Consider the following 21,837-nt stretch of genomic DNA (forward strand, 5'->3'; position numbering starts at 1 on the left):
CATTAGGGGAGCACTGCCAGGAGTGTCTGTTCAGTCCCAGTGATTATCAACAACATACCCTACCCTGATCCATCCTGTAAAGCCAGCAGAAGATAAGCAGGTGATGAATTCCAAGCCCAGATCAGGATGAACCCCTTGGGCTTCACTCCCACACAGACTGTGTACTTATGGGAATTCTACTACTCCAGATGGTTACTCCCTGCCATGTGAGATGTCACCTGTCACCCCAGCTGTGATGCAAGATCCCGAGTACAAGGGGAACACCCCAGAACCCTGAAAGGAAAAGCAGCTTGGGAGTTACAGAAGCACAGCAGAGGGGAAGGAGAGTGATTAGGGTTTCACCTGGGAGGAAACTGAAAGCTGGCCTATTTCTCAGGCTAGGAAAGCCTTGCGCCTGTCATTATGGAAATGAGTAAGGGGGTGTATTGGGGGGATTAGTGTAAGGGCAGGGGGAGAACATCCTGATCACCGCCCCTCATTTTAGACTCAGCTTTCCTCCACCCCACACAGACTCACGCTCACCCCAGGATCCTCAGGCAGGCCATGTACAGTAAAAGTGCTGACTCAGGAAACAAGAGAAGAGTTGTTGTTTTTTGTTAAAAGTATCCCCTGTTGTTCAGCTCTGCCTGATTTGCGGTTTGCTTGTGTTCCTCTTGGCTTGCTCAGCACCCCACCACATTTGAGCTTTGCTGGTGGACAGGTATTGGGGAGGGGGAGAAAAGCTGGTGTGTGTGTGGCAAATAGAGGAACAGGGTGTGGCAGCACAGTGCTTAGGGATCTCTGGGTGAGAGGCTGAGGGATTGGGGTGGGTGAGGTGCTGCTGGCTCAGAGGCAAGGGGGGAACAGGAGAGCTGGGTGGCTGCGGTGAGGCTCTGGGTGTGAGGGGAGTGTGTGGGTGGAGTGAGGTGCTAGCTGTGGGGGAGCAGGAGAGGTGTGTGGATGTAAGGTGTGGCTGTGGGGTGGACCTTGGGAGGCAGAAGCACGGGAGGGTGTGGGGCTGGCTGGGGGGGAGAGGTGGTCAGGATGAGGGGTTGGCTGGGGAAATGTGGGGGCAGGAGCAGTGGGGAATGTGGGGTCAGAGAGGTGGCTGGAGTGGGGGCTGGCTGGGGAGAATGTGGGAGGCAGGAGCAGTGGGCAAGGCGAGGGGCTGACTGGGGGGCGGAGAGGTGGGCGGGGTGGGGGCTGGCTAGGGAGATGTGGGGGGCAGGAGCGAGGGGCGGGGGCTGGCTGGGGGGGAGAGGAGGGGCAGGAGGCGGCAGAGGTGTCCTCCCAGCTGAGCCTAGCGCGGGGCTGTGCCGCTGGTGCGGCGGCGCCTGGGCTAGGCGGGCGCTAAGACCCCGCACCCCGCCGGGGAAGCGCAGGGCGGGCGGGGCAGCTGGTTTAAAGGTTGACGTCTCTGTACCAGGCGAGACAGGCGCATCCTCTGGCCGGACACCGGGCGCTCCAGGCCGGGACCCCGCGCCCCTCGTTGCCGCCTCGCGCCCGTCCACCCCCGGCAGCATGGACAGGCTGAGCGGTAAGCGCGGCTCGTTCGGGGCTGTGCCCGGGCAGCCCTGGCTCTGGGGTCGCGCTTCCCCGCGCGGGCTGGGTGTGTTTGCCCGGGCCGGGGGGCTGCGGGCACGGGCGGGGCGCTGCGGTGGGTTCTCCCGGGGGCAGCGGGGTCAGACCCGGTCCCTAGTGCCCAGCCGCCGGCGGGATCGCAGGCTGGGCGCCGCTGCCTGCTCCTCGCTTTGAGCGCGGCGTGCGCCCGGCACCGCTCCTGCTGTCCAGGGGCTGGAAGGTGCCCGCCCCAGCCCAGGCAGATCCCCCGGGATTTAGCGAGGGGGCAGGCCAGGGTATAACTACCCAGCACAGGTCCGATCCTCTCCCATCTCCTGGTCCGAAAGGGCCTTGCCACACCCACCGCTGCTCTCCGCGGGGGGCTGGGGGGCGGGCAGCCCATTGTGTGCGGGAGCCTGGGAAGAGCACCTGGCTTGGGGGGAACTCGCCAGGGTCTTCTGAGAGGCTGGTCCCGTCCCAGGGGCCCTAGTGCGTGTTTGGGGCAGCAGGGGCTGCAGCCAGGGAGCTGTGGGGAGCTGTTACTCCAGGGGGGCTGAGGTGCTTGGCATGGCAGCAGCAGACCCGTTGTCTTTGTCTCTGGTTGGTAAGGCGCTTCCTAGGGCCCCAGGAATGGCTGGGAACCCCTAGCAGTGTCCTTGCGGCCAGGTGGCGCTGCCTGGCACCTGTGCACTGAATGGCCTTCGCTAACCCAGCGGCGGGTCCCTCCGCGTTGCCCTGTTTCGCTAGGGTGACCAGATGTCCCGATTTTATAGGGACAGTCCTGATTTGGGGTCTTTTTCTTACATAGGCTCCTATTATCCCCTCTCCACTCCCGATTGTTCACGTTTGCTGTCTGGTCACCCTATGTTTCGCCAAGTGCTGCCTAGCGGCTGTGGTGTTTGCTGACGGGGGTAGTCGCGCTGGGGTCAATGGGGCTGCTCACGGATCAAGAGCTACATGGCAGCGTTGGAGGACTGGGCCCTACAGTCTCACTGCACAGTGGATTGTAAACCAACTCCACTTCTGGGCGGGAGAAGGTTACTGAGTTTCGTTTATAGGCTGTTGGGCCCAATGTATCCCCAAATTAACGGGTCCAAATCCTGAAGTTCTTTAGGATTTAAATCAGGCGTTACTCAAACAAAACCTTCATTGCAGTCAATAGGCATTTCTTGCCTGAGCAGGACTTCAAGATTTGGCCCAGGCTCTGTATGTATTTTTTAACAAAACCTAAGATCAATAGGGATGTTTCCTCGAAATGTTTTGTAAATTACAGAGCCAGCATCTTTAACTAATAACCCCCCCCTCCCCCTTGGTGGCTTCGATACAAATATCACAATATTGTTCTAGTGCTGGAGAAGCTGAGAGCAACCTTGACTAGAACAAAAGTTAGCGACTTTGGGGTCCATGTTTCACTGTCCAAACTGGGAGAAATTCATGACGGAAAGTAGCCTAGTTTAAAAAAAAAATTAAGGGATGAATAAGAACAATAAGGAAAATAATTACATTGTAATCTAGGATTGTGTTCCTGCATTGAGTGAATCAGCCCAGGAGAGAAGTTCCACCCGAGACCATCTGTGGAAGGTGCTTCCTAGCCCAGGACAGAGCAGGGGTGCTGGTAGCTCTCAGACGGGAGTGTTATTGCTACTGTCTGTAAGTGCTATACATACCTCCTCTATGTATACGCATTCCTAAATCTGTCTATGGAGCCAATCTCCTTTAGCTACAGGGCTTTGATTTGTAGTTATAAATAATCCTGCTTGACCCAGCAACTTGTAATGAAGATCCCAACTTTCAGATCTGGGAGGAGCATCGCTGGACTGGAAAGGAGTGATGACTCCACTGTAAGCACTGCTAGCATTTGTAGTGCATTGGTACAGGGCCAATGGGATGAAGGAGAGACTAGGAGAATGAGCCACCCAAAGGGGTCACTTCTGCTGTGAAAAGTGGGAATGCTCTGAGCTGGCTTGTCAGCCCTGCATTAGCAGCAGATAAATCTTCTGAGGGTCAAGTGTTTCCCTTCCCTTTATGTAAAAGGATGGGTGGTGTTTCCTTAGTGGAAACTTGTGTGGGGATTTATTATTATTTTTCATTGCAAGGTTGCTCAGTGTTCAGAGCCTGTTGCCTATCCACCATGAAGGATGGGGCTTGAGGAGAAGGCCGACAGCCCTCTCCTTCATTAACTAACACAGGTCACCCTATCTGCCAGCCACACAGCCAGCTGGCATAGGGACCTGCTCTAGCCAGCAAAGGGGCTGGGACTAGTTCTCACAGCTGGGGCAGGGGCACTCTCTCAGGTGAGGGAGCCTTGCTGGGTGCGTGGTGATCAGGACAGTACTGAGAATGGTGCTCAGGGGTCATTCCTTGGCCACTTGGACCACATGTCTGTCTAGGGAGTCAGATAATGGAACTGGGAATCAGTGGCAGAGCTTTCTGTATCCTAACTTCCTCTGGGAATTGGGGGAAGAGTCATGTTGCTTTTTGTGCCTCAGTTTCCCCACCTGTGCAATGGAGCTAATCCTAACCTCACAGGAAAGGAAGGGGTTAAGGTGTATGCAGCTGATGCAGTACAGTGCTTGTAACCTCTTGTATGTGGCCATTTTATTTGGGTGTGTGAAGCCTGTGCTGGGTGTTAATCTGCTTGTCACAGGAGTGCAAATGTTAACGAACTAATGGGCTGAAGGAATTAAAGGGCTGATGCACAAAGCCTCCAAAAGAGGCCACTGATCCTGAGTGTGCAACTTGAGATACTTGAGGCCTGATTTTTCAGGCATCTCAGAATGGGCACTTGAAATCAGTGGCCTCTTAAAAATATGTCTTAATATGTCTGAAATGCCAGCATCCGGGGGGCTCCCTAGTAAGATGAGTTTCCAGTTGGGTGCTCTGAGGGTCTGTCTACATTGCAATTAGACACCCATGGCTGGCTGTGCCAGCTGACTCGGACTCATCATGGGGCTTGTGCTAAGGCCTGTTTAACTGAGAGACGTAGCTGTGCCGATGTAACTCTTCAGTGTAGAGTAGCTGTGACTATTCAAGTAAGGGCTGATGTTTGCCTGTGCTGAGCTCTGCTTTGCTGCTTCTCTCTCCTAGGTGCCTTCTATGGTAACTTCAGCAGCAATTGCACGCTCTCCTTTCATGTTTACAATAAATTGCCATTGGCACCCGGACTGCTCTGTGCTAATCTAAACGTCCTGCTGCCCTTCTGTTTATCATCTGCAGGATCTGGGAGCCCTCTATGCTTTGTGTGGTTTCTGGAAGGAGCATCAGTGACTGGAGAGAAACTTCAGATGTGTCCTGGGGCTCCCCTTTCCTAACTGCAGGGCTGGGTCCTTCACACTGGATAGAAAAGTCCATGTCCCCCCGCATTGCCTATATTCTGCCCTCTAGCCACATCCAGTGCTACTTCCACACCATGCATGCTCTGCCCCTTATCTCTGCTTAGTGCTTCTCTGGCCCTTAGCCCTACTGCGTTTCATTCTCCGGGTGAGCCGAATGCTTTGCAGGTGAGGTTGTGCAGAAAACTCTTGTCCCCAGGGAAGGGTCCAGCTTTCCTGCTCCCTCCTGTAAGCTCCTGAGCAGTGGAACTTGAAAACTCTTGTGATTTGTGTAATAATGCTCTGCGTGTGCGCGCTTGTGTCTGCACTGATCTCCCTTATTGACAGGTTCTGATTTTTGAGCCTTTAGCAACAAGCCATGAGTGGTGTGGGGAGGGGGCCGTTTAATTTAACAAGAGACAGGCCAGCTCAAGCAACTAATCTGAGCATTGTGTTAGATAGCTATGGATACAGCCCTCATGGACCCACTGCTTCTTGCCTTTACTTGCTCTTTCCTGACTCTTTGGCTTCTCTAAAATTCCAGCTCTCAGGCCAAATTCCTCCTGGTGTAAATCCACTGATGCCAATGGAGATGCACCAGGGCTAAAGTTGACTTCATCTCACCACAGGAACAAGGAAGCGCTGGGCTTTGTGGGAGGGATCCTGGATCATACTTGATCTGCTGCCTAAAATTCTGCTGCCGGAATCCCAGCCTCTACTAAAATGCAGCCCAGCAGACGGGTGTGTGGAGAGGGTGAGGGGGTGAGAAATATCGTATCAGCCCAGCTGTTGGTTTCCGAGGCAAGTGGAGAGCTCTCCCCCCACATTGCAGCCATTCCTTCCTCTGGAAACTAAGCTGCTGCAATTCTAACCGGACTAAAAGGCAGCAGCTTTTTATAGCTCAGTGCAAACCAGAGAAGAGCAATGGAAGCCCTTCCTTTTGGGTGGGTTTCCATTGCTGCATATGCTCCTTTCCTCCACCACTCTACCCGTAGAACATCAGCCTGGAGTGCAGCAATTCCAGGGGAAGATAAAGGTAATAGGGCAGGCACTGTGAATGGAACTGCAGGCAACAAGGAGCCCCCAGTCACCCAGACATCAGGAGCTCCAATAACTTCAGCAGCTCATTCTGGAAACCAGAATTCCTGCCAGGCCTGGCTTTAGGGGAAACGGTGCCCTGGGCGAGCTTGTATTTTGGTGATGTCTTTACAATATCATGCTACTGTTACTTCTGTGCTGCTGCTGGTGGCGGCACTGCCTTCAGAGCCAGGTGCCCAGCCACCAGCTGCCGCTCTCCCGACTGCCCTCCTATGATAGCCTTGTGACCCCCTTTTGGGTTGGGACCCCCAGTTTGAGAAACACTGCTCTTGACCATGGTGCCCCTGGCCACAGTGCTCTGAGCTGTTGCCTGCGTTGCCCACCCATGAAGCTGGCCCTGCTAGCCTTGCACTTCCATGGAGGGACTCCATCTTCCAGTGCCTCACCAGGTTTACTCACACTCCTGAATCCTTGATCAAACCACCCCAGCAGTGGCCAACAGCAACCAGCCACTCAGGTTGTGCTGAGTTCAAGCTCGTCTGGCTCCAGATCCCTGAGCCATAATCTGCTTCTTACTTTGCATCTGCTGGATCAGAGGAGGTTGTAACTGGAGATGTGACGGAGCCCCAAGTATGGAGGTGTTTAGATCTGGGGTTCTGGTTCAGGCTTCTCTAGTTAGGACAAAGTTTTCTGACATGAGCGGGGTGCCTTTTGCTAGAGCACTACGTTCAAATAAGCTTCAGAAAGGACCATCCTGGGAAAAGAGGAACAGCTGTGACTCCAGTGGTTGGGTTCCTCCCCAGCACCTCAGCCTGGATAGCTGGAGTGATACCATCCCGCACATTGCCAGCCTCCTCACATCAATAGAGGGTGACTACTTGGGATGGGGAAAAGCCACAAGCAGACCTGTGCACTTTACTAGTCCACTGGCAATGGATATCTATTTTGTTCCACGCTCCACAGGCTATTGCAGGGCAGGCAACTTGTCACTCAGAGGGCTGTCCTGCATACAGTGTGGTGTGGAAACCGTGCCCAGTTTCCAGAGCTCACTATAACCTGGAAATGCTACTCTCCAGAGTGAGCACTCTGTTAGCGTCAAGGCCCTCTGACTCTGTTGTTCAGATGCAGTAGATGACGCAAGCCCAGCCGTGCTGGAACACAGCATGAACAAACAGCTCCGTGCACTACCCCCTCAAGCTTGCAAAAAGTGTGGTGAGCAGGGCTCATCCACACCACCTGGGGCTGGTGGATACCCACATGAGGCCAAAGAGACTGCATTGGCTTTCATCCGGGTCTAGTACTAAAATCTTTTTGCCCTTCTGTAGCGCCTTCCAGCCAAGGAGCTCAAACTGCTTTTCATTTAAACTTGATCCTTCCCTCTAGGCACTAGGAAAGGATTGCCCAGGACTGTGAAAATAAGTGTATTATTTAAGAAGGTTCACCAACCCAACCCTCCCACTCCCCTGTATTTGCAGTTTAGTTCTGAGTCACTGTGGCCCCAACATTTTGCTTTTCATGACATTTGTCTCAAAAAAAGGGCAGGCTTCTGCTGGAAACAAGTGAGACCATTGATGTTTCATAGTCTGATATGAAAATTAAACTTTGCTGTAATTAATTTTGCAATTAGAAATCTTACAAATGCCATGGTCTTTTTCCTCCAACAGCATTGTTTTCACACACTCGGTCCTAAAAGCAGAATCGCAGTGAACCCAACTGCTGGGTGACACCAAATGTCTTTTGCTAATCAAGCGTCAGTACAGCAGGGAGACATCCTGGTAATTCATTAGAAAGGAAGGTTCAACTGTGTGTGCGGGGGAGGGGTGGTTTCTGGATTTTTTGAACTTTTAAAATCCCGGAACTTTGCAAGTTTTTGGTAAAACTGAATGAAATAAACCAAAATGTGACAACACCTCATTTCAAAGGGCTTGAATTTCGTTGCTGGTACTTTGTACAGACCTAGTATCATTTTACAGATGGGGAAAACTGAGGCACAGCATGGGGTAGAAACCTGCCTAGGACTTGCTGCGGTCAGGAATAGAAGCTACCACACACACACACACACACATATATATATATATATATATATATATATATCCCATCAACCCCAATTCCTGTCCCCTGAGCAGCCACTGTATCCTGAAATTAAATGCAGACTTAGACAACAGATCTGAGAATTTCTATAAACCTGCCTGACATCACTAGCAGCCAATCAGAAATCTCCACATGTGTCCAAGGCTGTAAGGTGTCTTGATTTTTTGTTTGGGTTTTTTCCCTGGTTAATGTTCTAAGGCTAGGTCTATACTACCCGCCTGAATCGGCGGGTAGAAATCGACCTCTCGGGGATCAATTTATCGCGTCCCGTTGGGACGCGACAATCGATCCCCGAATCGGCGCTCTTACTCCACCAGCGGAGGTGGTAGTAAGCGCCGCCGACAGAAAGCCGCAGAAGTCGATTTTGCCGCCGTCCTCACAACGGGGTAAGTCGGCTGCAATACGTCGAATTCAGCTACGCTATTCACGTAGCTGAATTTGCGTATCTTAAATCGACTCCCCCCTGTAGTGTAGATGTACCCTAAGTTGGCTTGTCCTCTCCAGCACAGGAAGGGTTAAGCTGATAGGAAATCCATGACCTTGATGCTGCACCTGATTCTCCTGATGGCATTCCGCAATGGGCGGAAAGGGAAGGGCTGGTCTCAGCTGAGAAAATACCCTTATCCTGCTCTCAGCTGGGCTGGAAGGAACCTACTGGGAGCACAAATCACAGGCCATGGTATCCCTTCAGTGTGCACAGTCATTCATGGGAGAGTCTCCTTCTACCACACTGCTGTCCCGGGCGCGAAGTTTTGCTTTCTCTGTGGCCCTCTAATACAGGGGTCGGCAACCTTTCAGAAGTGGTGTGTCGAGTCTTCATTTATTCACTCTAATTTAAGGTTTTGCGTGCCAGTAATATATTTAAATGTTTTTAGAAGGTCTCTTTCTAGAAGTCTATAATATATAACTAAACTATTGTTGTATGTAAAGTAAATAAGGTTTTTAAAATGTTTAAGAAGCTTCACTCAAAATTAAATTAAAATGCAGAGCGCGCCGGACTGGTGGCCAGGACCCGGGCAGTGTGAGTGCCACTGAAAATCAGCTCGCATGCCACCTTTGGCACGCATGCCATAGAGCAGGGGTAGGCAATCTAATATGTCAACTTTCCCTGTGAAACACCAATGCTGTGCATTGATAGTGGGCAAAGTGCTACCCGCACACATTTCCCCACGGCATCCTGCTCTTCAATAGCTGCTTGGATCAAGGTGCAGGGTGCTGCGGTGGATGTGCTGCAATTAGATCCAGGTTGTGCAAACTAAGAGCAGCCCTTGGGCTCCTGGTCACTTGCTAACATGGTTTAGTTGGGTGCAGTGGTAGTGCATGCCTGCTGCACATGCCAGGCACAGAAAGTAGTGCTTTGGAGAGCTTTTTCATCTTGGTTTTTCTTTTATTTATTTATTTTATTTATTTTAAACTGAGACTCTGTATACCGGGAACTCCTCGCTTCAGGAAAAAATCAGGTTGGCAAAGAATTCAGAAAAGGAGCTCCCACTCTGGGCTATTGAGGGTGATTGAGCCACCCACAGACTCCTGTGGTGCTCAGACAAGTCACACACAGCGTCCTCAGGTTCTAGGTCAAAACTGTCCAGGGTGCAGGTTTTTTAAGCTCTCTGTGGGTTTGCTGACCTCATGGGCTGGATCTTACTGTGCTCCATCCTCTGCTTCTCCAGCCACAGCTTCATCTTGTCTGTTCACCCATTCTGGCCACAGCCGGGGAAAGAGCCTTCTGCTCTGCAGCTCATGGAAGTCTGGGCCAGTCTCCCCATGTCCCCTCACTGACTCTACCAAATCTAAACATTATTTTTTTCTTTGTGTCTTATTTTTCCCTGTTCCTTGGCTGTTCTCTGCTGAAGCTGAATTATTTACCCCTAAGTATTCTGGGACATTGTGACATCTATATGAGCCTAATCCTGCAGGGTTGTGTGAGTGGTTTCAGCTCCCATTGACTTAATAGGAGTGGAGGGTCCCCAGCCCCTTCCAGAGGATACTCAGGCCCTACAGGATCTCTAGAGATCTACTTTATAGAGACCCCCATTTGTACCTTGCTAACCATCGGGGCTGTACTCTTGTCTCTGCAGCATTCAGCAGTAAGTGATGCCAGGGGGCCAGCTGTAATGCTGGCTGGAGTAACTGAGCCCTGGACTACTGAGTGTACAGAATTTCCACCGCAGTGAACACAATTAGCGATGATCTTAGCTGTTCTGGAGCTTGAGGTTGATGTGGGGGAGGGCACGGTGGAGCCAACGGGTTTCTGAGAGAGAGGTGGGTAAGCAAAGACAAACCCAGTATTTTGGATCCTCTCCCAGCATCGTGAGCTAATGGCTCTGGCAGTGGGGAAGCTTCGGCCTGGGAGGATTTCCTGATGTTGCTTCCAGGTTCTTGTAGTGCCTGTAGAGATGGCTTTTCATCTTCCGCACCCAATCTTTTGTATAAGTATCACACACAGCTGTCTGCCTCCGTTTCCCCATCTTCAAAATGGGGCTAAGGATACTGACCCACCTTTCCTGGGCCGGGGGTTGTGACCGCTCACAAGGGAGCTGGTCACTGAGTGCTTTGAAGGTAAAAATAGCTGTTACCCTACCACGGGGCCCTTCCTGTTTGTGTGTTTGTCCTCTGCCTCCCAGAGGAGGCGATGGAAACCTCTGTCCTTGTCTGTTCGGCTGCAGCTTCCCAGAGGCTCTTTGAAGCCTCCTCGTCTGTGGGTTTTATTCATGAGCTATTTGCATCCTTTCATTTCCCAAAATCAATACCAATCCAGGAAAGAAAACCCCAGTGCAGGAAATGCATGTCCCTTGGGGCAGCTTTAATTGGGGTCTTGAAAGGGACTACAAAGGGGGGGCATTTCCCTCCTGACAGGGGGTCTGGCTCTCTGCATTGGCTTGCCCTCCAGAACTGTGCCACTGAGCAGCTCCCCACTCCAGTCTCTGTGGTCTCCTGGGCCCTTATCTCCTTGTCTCCTATCTAAGGGGAGGGCCATGCACTGAGGCCAGGCAAACGCTGCTTTCTGCACTCCACAGGGTTTGTTTTGAAGAGACCGATGCCAGAACTTGGCTTTAAAAAGAGGGTTTACTCTGGGGTCTGAGTAATCCGAACACTCGCTCCTTTGGTCTTAAGTTTGTTTTTATACATTACTCAGCAGGTCTGCACCCTGGCTGGCTATTCCTTTAAAAGGGCATTTCAGCCCTCTCTTCATTCATTGTTTAAGATATCATGAAGTGCTCTCAAGAGAGTGGTTGTAAATACACCTCTACTCCGATATAACAGGGTCCTTGGGAGCCAAAAATCCCTACCGCGTTATAGGTGAAACCCCGTTATATCGAGGTAGCAGCGGCAGGGCTCCAGTGGTGATTTAAAGAGCCCCGGGCTCCAGCCGCTGCAGGGAGCCCGGGCCCTTTAAAGCACCGCCCAAGCCCTGCTGCTGGAGCCCTGGGGTTACCGCGCTATATGCAAACCCGTGTTTTATCGGGTCGCGTTATATGGGGGTAGAAGTGTATACACCCAGATTCTGATCTCTTGCACCAGATTTACACTGGTGTGACTCCATTGACTTCAATGGGGATACTCCAGATTTACACTGTACATGAGTGTAACAAAGTGGGAATGTTCTTAATGTTTTTTCTGAATACTGTGTGAGTGCCTCAGTTTCCCCTATGCGGTTCTTAAGTATCTAGGTGGTGGAATAAGGGTGTGTGGTTGTTGCAGAGCCCCAGAGGGCCAGTTTGATGCTGTCTGCACAGAAAATGGCTGATGTCCTGTCTCCTGGCAACTGATGGCCTGGGCCCCTCCTCTGCAAAGGTGCCAACTGAAGGTGTTGGAGAACAAAGATCAGGTAATCTCCTGGCCCAGGAAAGAGACAAAGGCAAGAGGAGGGGCTGGAGAGTTTCAGTTTGGAGCTGGCTGGGGAAATGGAGGGAGTGACCCAGAGCTGGGGGTCTAAGCTCCCTGCCCCCCAAGACAGACCTGACTGAGGGGGTCCTGTTGTCTGTACCTACAAGCTCTGTTTTGGACTGTGTTCCGGTCGTCTAATAAACCTTCTGTTTTACTGGCTGGCTAAGAGTCATGGTAAATTGCAGAAAGTGGGGGGTGCAGAGCCCTAACTCTCCCACACTCCGTGATAATGCGATTATAATTTGGTCTCTAATCAAGTGACCCAAACCTGTAATCCTTCCCTATAAAGCTATGGGCCATGGTTACAATCCAGTCTACACCACAGATTGGAACCATGTTTGTAACTAGGTTGGGAAACGTACGTGTGTGTGGCAGATGAGGTAAAGGGGGCAAAGGCTGGTATAGGAACTGATCAAAGTTGTGCAATTCAACACTGATGGAGCCACTTGCCACACTATAGCTTTGAGCTGCAGGGATCTCCCACCGCAGGCGAGCAGACCTGTTCTGCGTTGCACAGGGGGCACTCAGGCATGGCATTGCTGTTTGTGAATATATGCAGTAGTCATGGTGCCTTTATTTTCTTTGTTTTGTTTTACTAAGCCAAAGAAAATCCCAAGCAATAGCCCCCTTCTGACCAGAGGACCGACAGCTGCAACGTGTCCATTTCAGGAGAGTTCAGTTTGCTTTTTCTCCTGGCTTTAACTGTAACAAACCACACAAACCTTTCGGAGAGTCTGCTAATATTCTCCTTTCTCTGGCACCTCCCCATCCTCCGACTTCAAGGTCTATAATACAAAGTATAGCACTAAAGCAACCATCAAACCCTTGTGTATCTAGCTGTGTATATTTAATTTATTTTTTATATCCAATTCAGTTACTGGGGTTGTTTTGTGTGAGTTTCAATGATCTGTTAATAATTATCTGGATAGCTCATGTTTTGGATTTGTGCAGCTATTCTCTAGTACACATTGGAGAATATACCGATGAGAACAATCCTCCAATGGCAGGGGATGGATTAGGTAACCTAATGGGGCTTTTCCACTTCTATGAATCAATGTGAAGGCAGCTGTATTCTTGTATTTCTGTTAGAGACAAGGTGGGTGAGGCTTTGTCTACACTAGCATTTTTGTCAGTATAATTTGTGTGTGGAAAAACACCCCTCTGAACAACATAAATTACACCAACAAAAGTGCAGGTGTAGACAGTGCTGTGTCAATGGGAGATGCTTTCCCACTCACATAGCTACTGCTGCTCATTGGGGGTGGTTTAATTATGTCAAAAGGTGAGCTCTCTCCCACTGGCATAGAGTGGCTACACAGGAGATCTTACACCAGTGCAGTTGCATCAGTACAGCAGTGCCACTGTAAGGTCCATAGTGTAGACCAATACAGGGTGGACTAAATACAGGGTGGAAAAGAGTTTAGCCTGAGTAGTTAACATCTATTTCAAGGGATTGTGTTTAACAGGCTACTTCAGCCCTTCAATCTGGAGAAAACCAGACAATCACTGGACCAGGCGTAGGCAACCTATGGCACGTGTGCCAAAGGTGGCACGCGAGCTGATTTTCAGTGGCACTCACACCCAGGTCCTGGTCACCGGTCCGGGGGGCTCAGCATTTTAACTTAATTTTAAATGAAGCTTCTTAAGAATTTTAAAAACCTTATTAACTAAACTATTGTATGTAAAGTAATATATTATAGACTTCTAGAAAGAGACCTTCTAAAAACATTAAAATGGATTGCTGGCACGCAAAACCTTAAATCCGAGTGAATAAATGAAGACTTGGCACACCACTTCTGAAAGGTTGCTGACCCCTGCACTAGACTATTGAATGAGCTCACCCAGGAAAATGATAAGAGAAAAACACCCTGTCACCTGTAGGTGAAAACTTTTTCACAAAGCGATCACTTTCTGTCTCACCTCCTACTCAAAAGAAACTTCAACAGATGAGTTTTGGAGCTTGAATTCATAATTTAGCTAGACACTATAAAAATCAGGGACTGAATAGAGACATTGGGTTTATGGCTTGTTACAACAATCGGTAACCCACTAACAATGACCCCCAGCTGCATCCTCCTTCTTCTTCCCCTCCTCCCCCCATGACTGGAGGGGTGTCAATGGGCCACTTCACCTTAAATGGTCCCTTGACCTGTGTTAACTACTTATGCTAAGCAATCTGTTCCACCTTGTATTTAGCTGCGACACTCGGAGTACCTTTCCCAGACCTGAAGAAGAACGAGCTCTGTATAAACTGGAAAGCTCGTCTCTCTCACCAACAGAAGTTGGTCCAGTAAAAGATATGACCTCACCCACCTTGTCCCTTTAATATCCTGGGACCAACATGACTACACCACCCACCACTGCATACATTTTTATTCACTATTCTTGTTAACATCCATTAAAACTTACTTTAAAGAAAATGTGTGTGTGTCCACACATCCCTACTGTCCACGTGTGTGATGCTCATGCCAGTGAAAACAACCTAATTTGAGAACCCTAGAAAATATGTAATTAGCCCTTCTCCTGGATCTTTCATCTACACACCTCTAAGCATTTTAAGAGTATTAAGCTTCACAACATCCTTGTGAGACATGAAGTATTATCCTTTTTTTTTAGACTGCAAGAGCAGTCCCTTGCTTATGCAGTTAGTCCCTAGGTGTGTGATCTGTTCCATTGACTTCAGTGTGGCTACTCGCATGAGGAAAGGTATGTTGCCCATCCAAATAAGATGCTGGAGCCTTCAGTCTGGCTTTTCTAGGGCGGAAGCTTAGTGTGGGTAAAAGCTACAAGTGCTTTTTGGACTAGGTTGGGGTGTCCTACTCCTGGCCACTCCCATCTGTGTATTTATCCAGCCTCCTTGGCGGATTCTGATTCTGCAAAATGTTAGCTTTCCTTTTTTAAAAAATGTAGGCCTTGTGCTTGTGAAGAAGCTTCCTAGTGTGAGTCCCTGGGGTTTCTTAGCTCAGAACATCTGTCTGGAGCAGCACAAAGTGTTCCGTTTCCCTTGATAGAATGTTAATTCTGAACCCTACAGGTGATAGTAAGTACCAGCTCTTTGCATTTCTTTAAGCCATGTAATTCATGCACAACTGTGCAACTCCCCAGATAGAATGTGGAACTGCAAACTAGCTGCATGTACAAACTGTATACTGAACAAATACAGGTCAGCCGTGACCATAACCCATCCCCTCACTCCCATTTCTATTGACTCTATAAGAAGCAGACAACCACAAGACGTCCCTCTTCCAGCAAGTTCAGAGAAAGGTACTAGAAATGCCAGGGTATAGTTCTGAATCTCTTGGGTTTGAGCCATTGTTTGGTTATGCTGTTGTGAAGGGCAGCACTTTTCTCCCTCCAGATGCTCTAGGCCTGGAGTTTCATTTGTCTGAAAATGATCCTAGTAGCTGGAATATTGAAAGCTAGTCAACACGCCACTCCTTCAGCCAAGTGCATCCCTGGCATGACTCCAGACTTAATTGGCGCTACCGTGCCACAAATGAGAGATCAGTCTGACTACTGAACTGAAGGGGCTCGTGTGTGGGGCAAGGGTTGGTAAACGGAAACTCCGCCATAGAGCTGAAGATTTACCTCTGGAGGTGCAAAGAGTTGACAGAATTCAGTCTGGGGGAGAACTTGCTGGCCCTCATCCAACCCTGGTCTAAGTGAGTATAGAGTTACTCTGAAGTCAAATGGAGTTTTTTCCCTACTGTCACTAGATGTGGATTTGAGGTCCATGCACAGGCTGCTTCCATCCATTTAATGATGAAGATACACAAGTGATTAGTTAAAGGATAACACAAGCACCTTTATGCTTCTTGCCATAATCTGCAAATCCTTGCTTTGAGTAGTGCCAAAGTGGGGAGCAGAGGGGTGCAAATGCTTCCAAACTGCCCAGCAGCGGTGTCATGATGCTCCCACATGCTGCAGGGCTTTCCCAATGTCGCTCTCTAACCCCTGGGGAACAGGAAAGAAGCATAATGGTGGGTTTTTTGGTTTTTATTCCCTCACTATTTGTATACACAAACGGTATTTAAATGCCAGGTAGTGAACCCCACTGTGTGTGTGAGCTAAAGAGCCAGCTGGTAAAACCCCTGGTCAGCAGACACCTCTCAGGGCCGGATTGTCCTCTCATGCATGATGGGATAAGTCAGGAGTGACTCCAATGGAGCTGCTGCAGTCAGAGATGTGACTGCAGCATATGTAGACATACCTCAGCTAACTCGAATAGCAGTGATGCCGCAGCAACGTGGGTGTCGACTCAGGCTTTCTGTCTGAGTACAAGCCCGCCTGGGACCCTGATTTATGTACTCAAGTAGCGAGCCTGTGCTGCTGTGGTTTTACTGCTATTGTTAGAGGTAGCCAGATGTAAACTAACTCAGGTATGTCTATGCATGCTGCAATCACATCTTCCAATTGCTCTGTAGATTTACCCTAAATCCAGTGTGTTCTGGCTCTTGGAGAGTCCAAAAGAGGGAGGGCTTTTTGTGCTAAATCAGTTATGGTTTGTAACTCTACCTCTCTCCACTTGGGGTCTGTTCTCTAGCTTGGTAGGGGTCAGACCCCATGATCGAGATGTGTATTTTGCTTCCTAAGGGCCAGTTGGCAACCTTAAAAGCAAAATGCCTCAAGCTTGAACAGAGCTGGAATCCCTTACCGTAATGGAGAATTGTGGGTTCCTTCTCCCTCCAGCCCCTTCCTTGTGTCTTGGACCATTGGCACATGCACTCAGTTTTATGAATTGGAGGTAGTAGGCCCCATCCTGTTACACTAAGGCCCGCTTTTGCTGCTCTGACTTCTTAAAGGGGGTAGAGTGAACTCCCTGAGAATACCATTTGTGCTGTGGGCCTCTGGCTAGTGAAGGAGCTGAGCTAATGGAAGGGCTCTAAACCAGCGCTGTTCCCTGGTGTAGAAAATGGGGCAGGAAGAGGAAGGGTTTAGGCCATGTAGGACACACTGAATGACAGCTACTGGGGGCTTCCCAGGGCCCACCTGCACTTTTGCCTTGCACTGCCCTGCCCTGCCCCCCACTCCTTGCTCCTGCTACAAGTTCATAACTGAGAATCAGGGCCAGGGTCTCTGCATCGTCCTGTGTAATTGAGAGGATTGCCACTGATAAGGTGTTAAGAGCTCCATAGCAAAAGCCCTATTTATGCCAGGAAAAATGGTCCATTCTAGGCAATCCTTTATCAACAGGGGGACTCCTGGTCCCCTCAACTAGTGCTGAAAACAGCATGGGTGCCTGTGTGGTCAGGAGCCAAACCCTCTTGAACCCAGTGCAGCTAGCAACATTGGCAGCTGTAACACTACTGAAAATGGTCTGGGCCCATCTACACTAGCATTTCAACCTGGCCCAGAGGGGACCCCATCGCTGCCAGCTGCTCTCAGCAGCGGGTCACGGTCCGCGGTGGAGCCAAGGGTGAAGAAGGAGCAGCAGCCTTGCTGGTGTGTGCAGCCTTTTCACTATCTAATCTCTGGCTCTCCTGTGTCTTCTCCCCCTGCACTGGGATAGTTCAAAGGAGCCAGTGGACCTTTTCTGAAACCTGCAGGCTCCTTCATCCTGTATAAAAAGAGAAGCCAGCTAGTAATTGAACTGAGACCGCACCACCCCCCTTTCCCCTGCCTTTGAGTGCATCTCATGTTAATCCTTCAAGGCTAGTTTGTCTAGGGTTATCCGGTAAGGCTATTAATCAGCACAATGGGACAGGGGGACACTCATCCCTCTTTTGACTCACATGATGTTGGCTTATGGTGGAGATTTTTAACCTGTTCTGAAAGGCAAAGCCAAGTCTATGATCCTAGAGTCTCCCAATGTTGGGGGAGGCTGCAGGGAGGATTGCTGCATGTGTGGGATGGGTAAATTCCCTTCTGGGGCAGTCGGAGGTCAGAAGGGTTGTAACCCACATATGGGTGGGGATGAGGGGAGATGGTCTTTTAGGAGAGCTGAGCATTGGCTCCTGCTCAGCAATTGGGCGCTAGAATGCAACAACTGTGTCTGGGTCGGGGCCACGCAAGGAGCACCTCAGCCTAGCAGAGGCTCTTCCAGGGCAAACTGCCTCTAGTAACCCAGTCCTCAGCGTATTCAGCACTTGAAATAATAGAAGGGGGGGGCGGTTGGGGTGTTCTCTAGCCAGACAATGTGGGTGAGCCTGAGTATGGGTACTAGGTTTGCATGAAGCCCCCAAGGCCTTCAGTTCTGGAAACCTTCTATAAGACCTAAGTGGGCTTGTTAATGACCAAAGCACTCTAGAGAAGAGTCAATCCAAAGGTGTTTCATCACCTGCATACACACACCACCACTGAAACGCAGCCATGTCGGGGGGTGGGGGGGCCAACAGCCTGAGCGCTATCTCGTGGGGAGCAGGCACCGCAGGGAGCCCTGCCATTCCACCACACGCTGCAGGGGTAATGGGTGAGGTGGGGGATTCTGAAAGTCCTTCCTTCTCCCCATTGTGTTTCTCAGCCTCTTTGCTGCCATGTTTCTTGCTGTCCCAACTGCGTGCACTTAGCCCTCCTAGGACATCCATCCCCACTACAGCATGCGCCAATGGACCTCCCTTGAGGCAGTGGGAGAGGCCTAAGGGGCAGCAAACTTTGCAGGTTTCCCAGCTTCGTAACAATTCTTCTGGAAGTACAAAATACAGCCAATACAAAGGAACAATGGTGGGAGAGCCGAGCTTCCCTACGCCAGGGAACTTCCTCGCCTGTTGGGGCCTGTGCTTTCCACCCACTCCACCTCCTTCCCCACTGAAAAGAAAGCAGCTGGTGAATGGAAGAGGCGTGGGGAACGAGCAGGGGCCCTGGCCAAATTGCTCCAGCAACCGCAGCCTTTTACAGTGAATAAACAAGACCTTGAATGCTGGCTTGTGGACAGGTTAGGAAGGAGGGAGGGAGGCAGCAGAACTGGGTAAGTGCCGCTGAGAGCATGTTGCAGGGGCCTGCATGGTCCCAAACATGACTCTTCTCTGGGGAGCTGTCCAGGTGCACACTAAAGTTCTAAGGGCACTTCCCAAACCACTAAGGAAGAACCCTGGTGTCCTGACCTACCTTCCTGGCTGTAGTAAACCAGGTTCCCGGGCCCTATGTGAGCTACAGTTGAAGTGGCCTGCACAGCCGAACCCAGGCACGGTGTGACAGACGGGCTCCTAGGAGTTAGGAGAACCTGCTTCTAGTGTAAGGAATCCCATATGGGCCCTCAGGCTGTCTGTTCAGCACTAGCTGTGGTGCAGAGCCGATGGGATTATTCATTGTGAATAATTTATCTGATGAAGTTGGGCACATTTCACTGAATAAATGATAAGCAAATAAATCTTGCATTATCAGAGCTGCTCTCTGTGCATTATTCTATCCAGGCAGCTGAGCAATTCCAGCCAGGGTGAGTTTTCACCTTTGTAAAAGTGCAATGTAGCAGGCTAATTCCCTTTCCCCTGGTCTTCCCCAATCTTCACCCCCTTCCATGGCTGTCCGTGGGCTCCCTGCCTATTTATGGCTTTCCAAGGGTCAGTAGCACTATAAATGTTTCTGTTTATTGCTGGTTTGTTTGCTCTAAACAGCCCTCCACTGGCAGCTGCATTGTCTTGGGGCCCTGCCTACAGTAACAGGAAGTGTGTATTTTATTTTAGCTACAAACAATGGTCATCATTTTCCCCCACTCACTCTCCCCCTCCTGGCCTTCACCTGGGATCGGAAGGAAATGCTTGTAATGTCCAGCCAGAGGAAGGAAGGGACAGGACGTCAGGGCCTCGGCAGCTCAGTGATTCTGGTGCTGCAGGCTTGGGGATGGGGGTCCAAGCGCAGAGAAGATGCAGGGGGTTCCAGAGATGCTTTCTCATCAACTTTCATTTCAGCTCTTCCCTTGCAATCAAGCTTGGGAGGGGGCACCATGCCCACCTGTCCTACGTGGCAGCAGGTGAGGGCCTCTGTATCCTGCTTGTGACCTCTGAGCAGGATTAGAACCAAGATGAAAGGCCAGTGCATTAACCCACGGAGACTCCTCTACACCAGCCTGGACCTGTCCTTGTAAGTGGCTGGGCCTTATCACGTAGTTGTTTCACCAGCCCATGAGTATGGATCAATGCTACGAGTCCAGCCACTGTCCTTTCCATGTGAAACAAACCTCCCCAAGGCTCTGCTGGTTGGGAAACTGCTGCAAAAGCTCTGCTGTGCCCTGCTTTTTGCAGGTTGGATGGGAGTTCACTTAGCAGCAACATCTTGCTCCTGTGCCAGCGTGTGGGACAGAGGAGGGCCAGCAGCTGCTAACTGCTACCAAACAATCCCTTTATGGCACGGCAATGTGGGAATCCCCCTGAGGAAACAGCAGTGCTCCAAAGATAGAGCTCTCCATACTGAAGAAACAAAGCGGAAGAGGAGGTACACCACAATGGCGGGACTGGTCAAATATCTTCTTTCTGCACAGGAGGATGGAATTCCTCTCCCACCCCGACACACACTCACATTCACACTCACACTGGGTTGGGCTGACTGCACAGCCAGCAGGGGGCCAGCGCATCTGTTTTCTGGTGGGGAATTTTAGCATTCAAGAAAGCGAGGGGCTGATAGCACTGGCAAGAGCCAGGCAGGGTCTGGGCAGAGCAGTGCCGTCCTACCTCACTGGCTCTGCCAATGCACTTCAGTCCTGACCTCTGCTACTCCAGGCTTGGGCTTCCCACAACAGCTCAGCTGAGTCACCTCCACTCCCCCACTACTGTAGCAGAGCCAGCACCAAACCAGCTGCTTCCACAAACCCCGATCTCCTGCAAATTAAAAATCCCTCCCTCCCTTTTCCAAACCTCAAAAGCAGTGGCTGGAAACCAGTTCCCCCTTGGGAAAGGCCCAGGGTACCAAGGGAGGGACCAGGCTGTCATTACAGTAGAAAGGCTTCTGTCACTATTCCATCCTACACCCACTGGGCTCCCTCTGAGACCAGCAGCGCTCCAGGTAACTATGTCTGGGGTTAAACACAAGCAGTTGCAAGTTAGTGAAGTCCCTGAAGAAACAAACAGGTGAGAGCCATCCCTTAAAGCCTGATAAGGGGGGAGCCCCCTATAGATGCCTCATCAGCTAGGCTACTGCTCTGTGGTGAGGGTGTGGGGTCTCCTGTTGGCTGCATTCACCTGCTCAGACCCTCTGGCCAGCTTTGATGTGGAGTTCAGTTTCTCCTCTGGGGAGCAGGGAGGCCCTTTGATGTCTCAGTTGTTGTTTCTGTTCCAGGGCTCTGTGGTTTCACGGCTGCGGCTGATTGAGACCCCAAGGCCAGAATTGTTTGTTGACACAAATGCTTTCAAGGGAGAGCACGAGACACCAAGCCACTCGGAACGTCAAACCCCCAAAACACCAGGTCCTTTGGAAAGCCCTGCACAGCCTCTTCCTCTGAGCTCTGGTTTCCAGGCGGCCTCTGGCCTGAGTCTTCAATTTCTTGGGCAAAGAGAAATCTCAAAGGTGGATTTGCTTATGTTTCTTCTTTAATCTCCATGAGGGAGTGCAGTCAGGACTGGGGCACCAACCTCCAGGGGGCACTGAACTGCTTGCCACTTGGTGCTTTTTTTCTCTCTGCTCTTTCTTTTGATTGCTCTGCTGTTTGGGGAGGGAAGGGGTGAAAATGTTTTCTGCCCTGCTGGCAAAACAGCTCAGACCACTTCTGACCGTGATCTACCGATCAGAAAGATTCCTGGATTCCCTTTCCTAGTCTCACTGGTCCGCTGTGCAATCGTGAGCAACTCATGTGATTGTTCTATGCCTCGGTTGCCCCATCTACAAAATCGGTATAAAAATATTTGCCTACTTTGACAGGGTTGTAGAAGGATTAATTAATGTCTGTACAGAGCTTCGGCTCCTATGATGGATGGTGCTAGAGAAGGGCAAACTATTACAATCTGTTTTACAAAAGTAGATCTCTGCTAACTGGTGGTATTTGTCTAGAAGCTGTTTCCATCCTGCCATCGAGTAATTTGCCTCCGGGTGACCATCTAGTCAC

At 50.5% G+C, this 21,837-nt stretch overlaps 1 protein-coding gene across 2 annotated transcripts in view; it reads left to right on the forward strand.

The window, feature by feature from the left end:
* The first annotated feature begins 1,369 nt into the window (after positions 1-1,369).
* AFAP1L1 (actin filament associated protein 1 like 1) overlaps positions 1,370-21,837 on the forward strand; it is a 55,130-nt gene continuing 34,662 nt past the window's right edge. Inside the window, exon 1 of one of the 2 annotated variants that reach the window (XM_034780254.1) lies at positions 1,370-1,516. In XM_034780254.1, coding sequence (XP_034636145.1) covers positions 1,501-1,516 — 16 coding nt within the window. In that variant the 5' untranslated portion in view covers positions 1,370-1,500. The remainder of the gene's footprint in view (positions 1,517-21,837) is intronic. The other variant, XM_034780255.1, reaches the window with a different exon arrangement.

The sequence above is a fragment of the Trachemys scripta genome, chromosome 8 (assembly GCF_013100865.1).
Source record: "Trachemys scripta elegans isolate TJP31775 chromosome 8, CAS_Tse_1.0, whole genome shotgun sequence".
NCBI classification, from domain to species: domain Eukaryota; kingdom Metazoa; phylum Chordata; order Testudines; family Emydidae; genus Trachemys; species Trachemys scripta.